Below are 12,500 nucleotides of genomic sequence, written 5' to 3'. Positions count from 1 at the left end.
TAAATGCATTTTGTCCTCCCGGGCTCCTGTAGAAGGAAAGGTGGCGTCTAATATGGCGTCGCCCAGAGACATAGGGTGTTTCTCAATGTCAAGGCCTGGCCTTATGAGCCGATGTCTGGCGAGGCCAGGCGTCTTGCTTACGAGGACACGGTCCTTCCTTGGTCAAAGAAAACGGTTAAATGGAACAGACTTGCATCACGTGACCGCAGCCTTCACGGCGGTCATGTAACGTCACGTGACACGGGAGATAACGTTATATTTTATACGTATTAATTCCAAAATAAATAAATAACGAGCCTTTTACTTTTTAAATTGTGTATATGTGTGTTAAATTAAATATATAAGGGAGTTACTACCCGCTAGCCACCGAAGCTGCAACTAACAAGCAACTAACCAACCATAGATAACTTCTTTGATCTAAAACAAACATTTGAAATTAGTTGACGTACTTTTAAACTTGAAAATTGTCCCTCAAGTAGCTGCTGGCTTCTGATCCGCCATCCTTTTGAAAATACCGTGGTGTATTGTGGGTAATTTTTGACCGAGGTTATGCTACAAGACACCTCCCGTGTATCCTCACTCAGCTAGCTAAACGGCTAACAACCAGAGAACACACGCCTCGGTAGAACATGAACATTGGAACACATCTTGGCGGCTCCTGATGACGTATCTCCTTGGCAACCGGGGCGGGGCCAAGACATCAAGGCGAGGTTCGTTGTCATTGAGAAACACCCTTAGACCCGCTCCCATTTACTCTCGACCTGATTTTTATGGTTATATGTTACAAAGCCGCTAATATTTTTCAACAGCTGGGCATCATTTAATAAATTTTAACAACATTTTCATTTATATTTACAGAGATTAACAGTAAAAACTACACATTTTCACTTTAAGTAATGCATTACTAAGCAGACACTCCCCTGGCCCTTTGTCCTAACCTTAAGAACACTTAATAGTTAACAATACAGGAAATGTTAATTAAGGGCTCCTTTGTTTATTAATGCTTAATAATGCACTAAGTAATGCTAATGATGGGGCACTCATTGTAATGTGTTACCATAAAATCTGACAGTAAAAGGTGAATGAACTCACATGCTTGGTGGCATCTGACAGCTGCTGCTCAATACTCTCTACAACCTTCCTGAAGGGGGGTCTGTGGAACGGGTCAGGATCCCAGCAGGAACTCATAATCTGATACCTGCAAAAACACACCAACAGCTTTATATTTAGTCTTTGATTATTATATTATTTCTTGTTCTAGTAAATAGTTTTGAACTTTTTCCCCTACTGGATTATTCTTAAGAATATCCAAAAGCAACAGGATGAGAGTGGGTCATGACTCAAGTCTCTAGCATAACGTTCTTTCATAATCTCACAACTTTCCAGCAAACATCTATTCCTTTTCACAATTTCTTTAAACTCAGTGGCATTTGAAACTTGAGGCTCACATGTCGCTGGGCGCAAACTCTGGAGTATCCATTCTGTATCCTTCTTTTATCAGCTTGTAGAACTTGGCATCCACCGGCATACCAGGATAAGGACTGTTTCCTAAGTTCAGAGGAAACATTTAGTTACACTATGCAACCCCCAAAATGCAGACAGCCATATGCATACAGAAAACAGCGTGTGGATAGAGAATCATACCCAGAGAGAAGATCTCCCAAAGCAAGATGCCGTAGGACCATATGTCACTTTCAAATGTATACACACACTCAAAGATGCTTTCAGGGGACATCCACTTCACTGGCAGACGAGCCTGAGGGAAGATAAACACGACGGAAAGCTGTTATATATTTGTTTTTGTCAGCAATTGTGTGACAGAGGTCTGCTAAATGCCAGACTGTTATAACACCAGGAAAGCATGAAGAATTTGCCCGGGGGTTCAAAAACAAACGGGCACATCTGTGACACTGAGTTGTTTCTTTTTAATAAAGTACAATGACCCTGACGGTCGTAGAAATCCGAGAGCACATAATTTAACAGAAACAAGAGAGACAAGACAACAAAACTCTTTAAACGTCAGATTTCTGGTGCTAATGGAGACTTTGAAGGAAATAATGGTGGTATGTTGGAGCTTTTCTTTTTACAGATCAGTAGCTAAGAGAAAGAAAAATGCACATCTTCACAACCTTGCCCAATAATTGTGAGAAATAAATCTGAAGTTGGAATTTTTGGATATTATTTTTCTTACAGGAAGGAAAAATCTGTGCAGAAGTAGTAAACAGTTTCATAGAAATGTATCATCGCCAACAAGTTACTGTTTTAAAACTAGTTAGGTACCAGGCTTCCATATTAGCTGAAAATGAATGTCGCTGTGGCTCCAGTAACAAAAACTTCAGCCAGTCAAACAAAAATGTTGACATTTTCTGTTTAACTCACCCTGGATTGGCACATACCAACATTTGCAAGAACACCCTGCCAACCAACTTCTTTAAAATGTTTTTAGCTGCTTGAAAAGCTGATATACTGGAAATTGTTTATTGTTCCTTAAAGTCAAATATTTTTCCTAAATCACTGAAAATTGCTGCTGTTAAGCCTCTTCTAAAGAAAAGAAAATTAGATCCCTTTGTGATGAATAACTACAGACCAATCTCTAATCTCCTTTCATTAGAAAAATGCTTGAAAAAGCAGTTATGATCCAGCTAAACAAATTTTTGGAGACAAACAACCTGCCAGATAGTTTTCAGTCAGGCTTTAGACAACACCACAGCACTGAGACTGCACCTTTTAAGGTATTGAAAGATAGTAATCTGAATACAGATTCAGTCACATCACCTGTTCCGATGCTGCTAGATCTCAGTGCAGCATTTGATACTGTGGATCACAACATCCTTCCTGATAGGCTCATAACTTGGGTGAAACTTTCAGACACAGTTCATAGTTGGTTCCGATCATGTCTTGAAGACAGATTATGTTGTATCCATTGGTGAATACAAATCAGAGCTGATCACCATGACATGCGGGGTCCCCCAAGGCTGTAACCTTGGATCACTGCTCTTTAATCTCTACATGCTCCCCCTGAGCCAGGTCATAAACAATAAAAACATTGCCTATCACAGCTATGCAGACGACACCCAGATCTACCTCACCTAGTGACTGGGGTCCTCTAGACTCACTCTGTCAGTGTTTGGATCAAGTTAATGACTGGATGCAGTCAAACTTCCTCCAGGTAAACAAAGACAAGACAGAAGTTATTGTCTTTGGACATAAGAAGGATATGATGGAGGTTATTACTCAGCTTGGATCCAGAGGAATAAAGACAAAGACTCAGATTGGACATCTTGATGTCATGATTGATTCAGGCCTGAGCTTCACTAGCATGTCCAAATATCATCAAATAAGATTCCAAGTCCTGTCGTCTGAAGCTCAGCTGTGATGTGGCTCACTTCTAGCTCCTGGAAATGTCACACCAGGGCTTTACTTCCCCAGAGTACAACTTACAAGGCAACATTTCCTACGAAGACATTTTTACAAAACAATGCCATCAACTTGCTGCAAGTGGCCAGAGCATGGCGGTAATGTGATGCAACTGTGTAAAGGATGTATGGGGGCAGTCCTAGTGCTGGCGTGCATTTATCTTGAACATAACTTGCTTTTCATTGCCATAGAAGCCACGATCGTTAAGTTTTGACAACAAGCCGCTCCTGTAGGTGTCTGTCCCCCACAGTCCCTGTATGTCTGATGATCTGAGCTTCAGCTCTAATGGAGAGAAGCTCATGGACAGCTAAAGCGCTCCAGTTTTCCGCTTTAGCTGATTTTGTTCAAAAAGCAAAACTTACAGCCCGTGTTTACTTTTATTTTCAATATAGTTGCCAGCCAGAGCTAGGCATAAACTCCCTACTTCATCACGGCACCTTCCTCTGCTGCGCCAAGGTGCAAACCGCTGTTTATAAGACAGACAATTACAGCAATATTACTACCAAGCCAGGCAGACTCAACGCCGCAAAGTTCATGCACCGCCATGATGGCATGGCACGTTTATAACTTTCAGTAGTATTTGACTGATTTGCCAGCACGGTGTGTGTCTTGTAATAAGGGCTCTAGAGACCACTTATTGGTTAGTGTTCCACATCTTTAAAGAGCAAGTCACCCCCAAATCAACTTTTTTTTCTGATAAACTATATAAATGTGTGTCTAATCATGCTGCAGACACGTGTCGTCAATAGTTTTGTACTTTAGTGCATTTTAGTAAAAAACTGTAATTTTCTGCCTAAAACTGTCAGTGTTGTGCCGTTGTCAGGTAAAAACTCTGCGCTGCATTAGAATTTAAATCTGCCACCGCTATTGGCTAAGAGGTATGCTATGATGTAAACTGGTCCTTATGATGTCACAATGCCGTTGTGAGCCTGTGTGTGTGTGTATTTGTTAGTGGCTACGCCCTCTCGGTCTGCTAGGCAACAGCATTTGTTGCATTTTTCAAACATGAAGAGGGAATGAAGCAAGTTTCTTGTAGGGGGTTACTTGCTCTTTAATGTCTTGTTTCATTTCAATGTCAAGTTGTCTCACTTTGTCGTCACTTTCTAGCACAGGACAACTAAACTGTGAAGGGTTCCAACTGAATATGATGACTGAATAGTTTGAGAAAATGTTAGTCTTACAACATTTCTATAATTTTTGAACATGTTCAAACCTTTAAATGGGCAGTGACTCCTTTTTGAATGTAAGCTGATGCACTGAATGGACGAGTGAGGGTCGGTGGAAGCTAAAAGCAAGTACGGCGCTACCATTTAGTCAACCGCTGTGTCTTTTATTGCTGTGTCGATAGTTCTGCTCGCTGCAGGGCATCATCATGTCACAATGACAGTTCATCACACACACACACACACACACACACACACACACACACACACACACACACACACACACACACACACACACACACACACACACACACACACACACACACACACACACACACACACACACACACACATACAGTTCACAGAAACGTTAAGCAGAACGGTTTAGCCCCGGTATTTGAAAGAAAGCCTTACATTTCCTTTCACCACATAGTTGGAGTCTGTGGTGATGTCTCTGGCCAGGCCAAAGTCACAGATTTTTGCAACTCTTCCTTGAGTCAGCAGGATGTTTCTGGCAGCAAGGTCTCTGTGAATACACTAAAACCAAAAACAAATGCACAGTAAAACAAATCTGTCGCTACTGGAGGAACTGATTGTGAGCAGCATGAGTTATGAATGAGGTGCTTATTCTAAAGTACTTCAGCGCTGCATTTTCCATGCTGGTCTCAGTAACACACAACCATTCACACTGAAATGCAAACTCGCCGGTTACAGTATCTGTGCCTCCATGGCTGATGAATTTTTCAACAACGTGCATTTTAGATCCGTTTACTAGCTGTAGAAACGAGATCGGTGCTTTTGGTAATGACACACGAACGTGCACACTCATTTTATCTGAAAGTCTAGTTTGGTGAATGTCAGGATGAAATATGCACATGCTCACATTTTTGGAAGCTAAGAACTCCATTCCTTTGGCCACTTGGTAAGAGAAGCTGAGAAGATCCTCGGTATCTAGAGACAAACCATCCCCATCCAAGATCTCGCTCTCTGCATCAGCTTCAACAGAAGAGCCACCTGAGAGAGGATCGTTACGACAGACTGCTTGATTAATTTGCTTGCGCTCCTGTGTATATTTTTAAATTTTCTTTGTTAAACTTTGATGAATGGCTGACTTGTTGGCTTGCCTTTGCATGGTGAGTGTCTCCGCTCAGAGGATGAGCTGATCGGTGGGTTGCCAGTAACAGAAGGCCTCATGGCCATGTAGCCGTTCAAGCTGTCACTGTGAAAGGAAAGGAGCAGTCTGGTCTGGGCCGCCATAAATGCTGCTGTTCAAGTACCCTACTCCTACGCACGTTCTGAATGTGAAATACTCGCATTCTTCCTTTATTTCTTTCATGGACAATAAACTACATAAAAACCTCACCCATCTGCAAATTTCTGCTGAGTGATGTTGCGGTAGTAATAATCCTTTTCCATCTTAAAGCAGAAGAAGGAGTCTCTCTTTCTGCGGAGAAAGTTGAGAAGGTCTCCAAAGCAGCAGTACTCTGTAATCACCAGAGTAGGACCTGCAAATAAAGAGTCATCAGCATGTTGTTTCCAAATCTGCAGCACAGTCAAACTGATAAACGTAAAGACCTAGCATTACTTGTAGACGTGAAAATGACGGCGTTACAGCCATCTGGTCAAGCTCCATGTACAATCTCACGTGATCGTGCTAGCATCCATATGTATTATTGATGACTTTCAGCTACCATAACATAATTGTTTCAGCTAAATATCTATACAACTGACTGGGTTATGGCCATTTTAGTATTTGAAAAGGTTCATTATCTGTGAATTGTCATAAATATTCACAATGAGTATTTTCTGAGAGATTTACCAAGCGGTTCACGAGATTATTTGCTAAGAAAAATACACACACGCTACAAGATTTTCCTTTCTGATGAACAAAAACCAGCCAGAATAAGAGACAGAGCACAAAACATGGCTGCCACACCTCCAACAGTGCAGGCTCCCAGCAGGTTGACAATGTTTATGTGGTTCCCCAAGTAACTCAGGACCTTCAGCTCTGACATCAGTGCTTCTTTTTCTGTGGCGTGAGCGCTTGCTGAAAAAAAAGATTGACATAATTAACATTAATGTCATGCTGAAAAGATATGATTACATGTTACGTTTTGGTTGTTTATTTGAAAGACTAGCCTTTCACTTCAGGGAGATTAGAATAACAGGCACCTGTTACAAGCAGAAGCATAAAAACTGCCAGCATAAAACATCCAAATAACATCTGCTTCAGAAACACCTGCAGCCATAAAGCCATTAGGCATCACCGAAACCTCAGAGCAATGGAACCACCTCTGGGAGTTTTCATGGCCTCATTAGCGTGACAGGATGCAGGTCTTACATTTGAGCATCTTCACAGCAACCGTCATGACCGAATCTGCCTGGGTGAGTCCGTACGCGGTGGCTTCCACCACCTTCCCAAAAGCACCGGATCCAAGCGTCTTTCCTACAGATGAGATGTCAGAAACAAAACTGTTATCCCCTATCTTCTACGTCCTCCGATGAACAGGCTCAGGACCGGTGTTCCCAAGACAACAGTCTGAGCCCCCAGGCAGTGTGTGCGGTCAGCAGGACGTGTAGGATCCTGTTTGAAGAGGGATGTTGAAAACAACACCCAGAATAGGTCAACAATATTATGTTTGCAGTGGAGGAGTGTGGTTTTACTGTTAATAAGGTGTGGAACGAGTTAGTCAGTGATGACCACACTTCTAAAACCTTATTGCGGCGTCAAATAAAGGCAGAAAACAGAGACAGGCGGCGTGAAGCAGCCTGAGGGCGGCAGCTATGCTGACATGTCATTTGATGTTGCTTTAATGTACCGAAGCGTGTCTATTTGTGCTCCTGCTGCTTCTTTGATTTATAGTGAAGACACTTCAACAACAAACACAACCACTAATCTCATGCTGCACTGTGTCAGGACCGATTCACGGTGTCTCTCATGGACTTTGATAAGGAAGTGCAGCTCGCTTACCAAAACGCAAGTTGTTTCTCGGGAACTCCCACTGGTGGTCGTAAGGTAGCTGCGTGGGGTCAATGTACACATAGTTGTTCCCATGGAGTCCCTCAATGACTTTCCACTGTATCTGGTACTTCGGTTTCTGATAGGAGACAAAAGTACAGCACTTGTGAGCTCTCTCTCTTACTCTTGACTCAAGTCAAACTATGGTGAAGGTGGGCGTGTCCCATCCGGGAGGACTGAAATGTGGACTTGCCTGCATGTATTTGTAGAAGAGCACAATCAAGATGAGACAGAGAAGGCATGCAGCTGCCACAGAGCCAATCAGCAGAGGTGTGAACAGGTCATGAGGAACTTCTCTTTCTACTGGAGATAGATTAAAAAAATACAATAAGGCTTAATGATGATGGTTTGATGCCAATCAGGGACTCTTTCACCGATGATGTGGGAAAAGGATATGAGAGGGATTTATTTTTTATAGCTGTTATCAGTAGTCAGAGTCATTTCTGGGGTAGACGGCAGTCACACCATTCCCAGTAGCACAGTCAGGAGACATTTCTTTATGTTTATTTATTTATTTTTGACAGACGCTTTCATGCAAGCGACTAACAAATTGTATGAATCACTTCAAGTTGGGCCACTTCTGGGGGACGTGTGAATAGTGATTAAACTGCCTTTGTGTCTATTATTAGCACGTTTTAAGACTAGTGAATCTTTTTGAACACAGCGGCAAATCTAGCAGCTTATTCAGGGGATTTTTGGGGACTCTTACAAGAAAATGCGTATCTTTTTTAGTGTTCTTAATGAGCAGTGGCTGCTGCCGTGGGCCCAATCCTTGTTCCAGAGCTCTCACAGGCAACCTAGCCCTCCTGTAGCAGCTGTCCTTGCATCATCAAGATAATTTCTGTGTACAGAAATAGAACTGAACATGCAAGAAGCCACTGCTGGCCAATTCCACCCTGGCTTAAGGCAACAAATTCTCACACCCCAAGCGTCGAAAAATGATGCAGTGTGACCAAGCGTTTGTTTCCGACGCGTAGGGAGCCCCTGCAAGTCGGGAGGAGACGGGCTGTGCCAGAGCGTTGCTGTCCGACATCCGCGGTAAAGCGGTGATTCCACCGAATTGTGACCTTTACCCTCTTGCTATTTAACCTTCCCCTCACCCCATCCTAACCTTAACCAGCTTGCGCATGCAAAGCTTTGTTTCGTGTTTCATCATTCCTCTCAAACACTCTTAATGAAATATTTAGACTAACATACTGGGTTAAGGTTAGGATGGGGTGAGAGGACGGTTAATCGCTAGAGGTTAGAGGTGAAATGTCCGTGAAATCTCCGTTTTACCACGGATGTCGGATAGCGACGCTCTGGCACAGCACGTCGCCTCCCGATGTGCAGGGGCTCCCTACGTGTCGGAAACAAACGCTTGGTCACACCGCGTCATTTTTCGACGCTTAGGATGTGAGAATGTTAAAGTTAAAGTCCCATTAGTTGTCACACACACTGATGTGTGAGAGAAATTAGTTCTCCGCATTTGACCCATCCCCTGGGGGAGTGGTGAGCTGCAGACACGGCCGTGCTCGGGAACCATTTGGTGGTTTAACGCCCCAATCCAACCCCTCATTGGTGAGTGTTGAGCAGGGAGGCGTCGGGTGTTGTTTAAGGAGATTTAACTTTGATTTTTGTGTGCTCCTACAATAAGTAACAATCTTACCTGGAAAAATGAGCAAAATATTCAAATTGTAGAAGTTTTCTTAGCCAAAACCAACGTCTTTTAAACAGCAAAACTGAATCATTTCAAAAGTAAACACGTCAAACACACTATTGATATTTTCAAGTGGATAAAATAGTTGGAGAGGTGAACAAGTCCTGGTGATCAGTGATACATTCATCAGCCAGCCTGCACACAGCTTAGTGAAACAAATATTGCAATAGTGTCAACTGTCCCATGCAACAGCGAGTTGGTACAGAAACACCTAATAAAGCGTTTACTTCAAGTGGTTTTGATTTGTTTTATATGAGGGGAATTTGCTCTTGTGCACTGATTAACCCTAATCCTGACTAATCCAACAGAACTCTCTGATTCTTTAAACTGGAATCGCTCTGATATCTGTCTGATGTAGGTAAGATAGTGACTAATCACGACTGCCCCACACAACATCTGTGTTTTAGAAAGAATAATATTTCACTTAAAGGTGAGTCTGAGAAGACAGCAAAGCCCATTTTGATCACATAGCTGCAATTTTACCCCTTTTCATGTGAGCACTGGACACAATTCACCACTTTTATTATTTGTTGGCACATTTTGCACTTTTGTTTATTGAGTTTTCCGCATGAATCCCACTTGATCGCATGCTAATTGTTCAATTTTGTTGTCACAGCTGTGCTGGAGAGTAATTGTGTGTAATCGCTGCTCTGTTCCTTTGTGTCTGGCTGCTGGTGATGCCTCATTGTTTTGCTCCTCTGTACACACTGCGGTGTAATAAGCTCTTTAGCGATAAGAAGCTTTCTCTCCACTTCAAATCTGAGAATGCAGCGTCTGCAGGAACTAATCCCCGGTAAACCTGTCAGTGGTTTCCAAAGCTCTGTTTTCTTTGCTGCAGCTAACTGACACCTCCCAGCACCCCGCTGCTCCAGAATGCCCACTGCCAGGGCTCCTACTGCGCTCCACACTCGGCGCCTCCGCCTGGTCTGCTGTTACTCTGTGTACAGAAAGCCTGGGACAAGCTTCGTCCTCAAGAGGCACAGCCACATACTACAGCAACCATTTCCCCCTCTGTGTTCTGCACAAGTGAGGGCCAGCAAGCTCAAGCAGGGACGGCATTGGTGTGCTCTCAGCACTCACGCTCGCACCACTTTGAGGGCATCGCACAGCAGATGGGGAGGCCGTTGCAAAAGAGCGGATTTGGAGTCATAACATACACAAAGAACTGGAGCTAATTCCTATTTCTAAGTGAGAAGATATCATTACGGCCAATCGTTTCTCTTTGCAAATGTTTACCAAACAGATGAGAGCCAATGAGGATTTAGATTTGGGTTCAGAGGTAATGTTAGCCAAAATCGTTGCTTTTAGTAAATATTTTGCTCTGAGGATTTTCTCCTTGTCGGGTCTGAGGAGCAAGCTTAGAAAGATGAACTGATTGCACGCCAAGTTTTAAAATCACAAAGATTGTTGGTTTAAAACAAATATATATTTTTTAGATTAAAACAAATCCCTCTGGGATTAATAAAGTGTCTTTGAATTTGAATTTAAAACACGTTCTCTTTTGTTGTTCGCACCTAAACGTAACCTTGGCATGCAGAGGATTACACAAATCCATCAACAAAACGCGCTCCTTGCCGGTGTCGGTACAGGATCTGCTCGGGTGCAAGATCGGCTCGGGGTCCGTCGACTGCCGATGACGTCAAAGTAGTTGATTGGCTGAACATGAACCTTACGGAATTACGTAATCACGTTACGTTGTTATCACGTTACGTTGGTCCAGGCAAATCTTTCTATTGGAAAGATGGACAACTTTTACAAAGAAATCCATCATTACCTCTTTGAAAATACACTTTTAGCATAGAGCTGCATGTATATTAGGGCTGAACGATTAACTGCATGTGCAATTAAATTGCGATGTGACAAAAGGAGATTTTCTAATCTCAAAGGCTTCAATTTGGCAGCGAGTGGTTAGCGCAATGCTAATATACATAGAAAAACCCATAGGAATGCTAATGCTAATATCGCCGATTACATTATTACAAATTATGAATTAGAAACGTGCCAAATGATTACATTTGGAGTCTTATAGAAAGTAAAAAAACCATCAATCAAATAAGTACAGACAGGTATTTTAGTAAAGCCAGGAGATTTTCTAATCGCAAAGGCTGCAATTTGGCAGCTAGTGGTTAGCGCAATGCTAATATACATGGAAAAACCCATAGGAATGCTAATGCTAATATCACCGATTACATTCTTACAAATTATGAATTAGAAACGTGCCAAATGATTACATTTGGAGTCTAATAGAAAGTAAAACTACCATCAATCAAATAAGTACAGACAGGTATTTTAGTAAAGCCAGAACAGTTTTAACTCCAGAGTTTTGGCTAGCAGCTATGAGCGTAACTGAACTACTCATGGACAAGACGTCAAAAACTCTAAACACAAAATACTTCAATAAACGGGACACACTTCTTTCCTGCAAATACAATTTCACAGGTGTTGCTAATACCTATGATCCTTCAAGGGATGTGCTCAAAGAGGAGTTCAACATTATGAATACAATATAGTGTTTTTTTTACAAATACCATTATAAACACAAACTTACGTCTTAAGAAACATTATTTTAATAACGAAACTGCTAAATTCTTTCTAACAGTATAGATGTGTAGTGTATTTTGTCCGAGTGGGTTTGCCGTACTTTGACGTCATCGGCAGTCGAAGGACCCCGAGCCGATCTTGTACCGACACCGGCTCCACCTTTAACTCTAATCTAAGTTCAAATAAACTCATAAAGCTTTTTGTGCAAATGCATGGATTTGATGTACGTTTACCATTGATAGAGAAGAGGTTATAGGCTTGTTCTCCCTCCACTGTAGCCACACACTCCAGGGTATTGAATCGTCCTCTGTTGACATTCACCTGACTCTGCACCTCGGTCTTCCCAAACGGGCTGCTGTACAGTGTGACAGTCATGACATTGTGCTCCTCTTGAGAGGCGTTTCTCTGCAGGGAGCACCTGGAGATAGAACACCATCTCTGTTAGTTGAAAAAAAGACTAAATAAAAGCTGAAAATTTATTTTTGTCCATCAAACAAAAGTGAAAAATCTAAAATTAGTCCAATTTAAATATGAGCTTCTAAATAAAAGCTCTGGTGATTGGCTCACTTAGATCATGCCACTTCCTGTTCTTGACAAAAATATGGCATGCCTGCCATGTGTGTGCGTGTAAGATGATTCCAATTAAATGGTAAATGGTCTG

The 12,500-nt window shown here is 42.2% G+C and overlaps 1 protein-coding gene across 4 annotated transcripts in view; it reads right to left on the bottom strand.

Moving 5' to 3' along the window:
- The window catches only part of kita (KIT proto-oncogene, receptor tyrosine kinase a), a 32,716-nt gene that overhangs the window by 7,868 nt on the left and 12,348 nt on the right, over positions 1-12,500 (bottom strand). For 2 of the 4 annotated variants that reach the window (XM_070554033.1, XM_070554035.1), the window contains exons 9-20: positions 12,073-12,257; positions 7,793-7,902; positions 7,552-7,678; positions 6,922-7,026; positions 6,517-6,627; positions 5,944-6,085; positions 5,705-5,799; positions 5,464-5,594; positions 4,995-5,117; positions 1,645-1,756; positions 1,449-1,548; positions 1,093-1,198 (exon numbers count right to left, since the gene is read on the bottom strand). In XM_070554033.1, the coding sequence (XP_070410134.1) occupies positions 1,093-1,198; positions 1,449-1,548; positions 1,645-1,756; positions 4,995-5,117; positions 5,464-5,594; positions 5,705-5,799; positions 5,944-6,085; positions 6,517-6,627; positions 6,922-7,026; positions 7,552-7,678; positions 7,793-7,902; positions 12,073-12,257 (1,447 nt within the window). The remainder of the gene's footprint in view (positions 1-1,092; positions 1,199-1,448; positions 1,549-1,644; positions 1,757-4,994; positions 5,118-5,463; positions 5,595-5,704; positions 5,800-5,943; positions 6,086-6,516; positions 6,628-6,921; positions 7,027-7,551; positions 7,679-7,792; positions 7,903-12,072; positions 12,258-12,500) is intronic. The other 2 variants (XM_070554034.1, XM_070554036.1) reach the window with 1 other exon arrangement.

This window comes from Nothobranchius furzeri, chromosome 8, assembly GCF_043380555.1.
Source record: "Nothobranchius furzeri strain GRZ-AD chromosome 8, NfurGRZ-RIMD1, whole genome shotgun sequence".
Classification (NCBI taxonomy): Eukaryota; Metazoa; Chordata; class Actinopteri; order Cyprinodontiformes; family Nothobranchiidae; genus Nothobranchius; species Nothobranchius furzeri.
The sequence above is the reverse complement of the archived record's forward strand: the minus strand, read 5'-3'. Positions and strand labels throughout refer to the sequence as shown.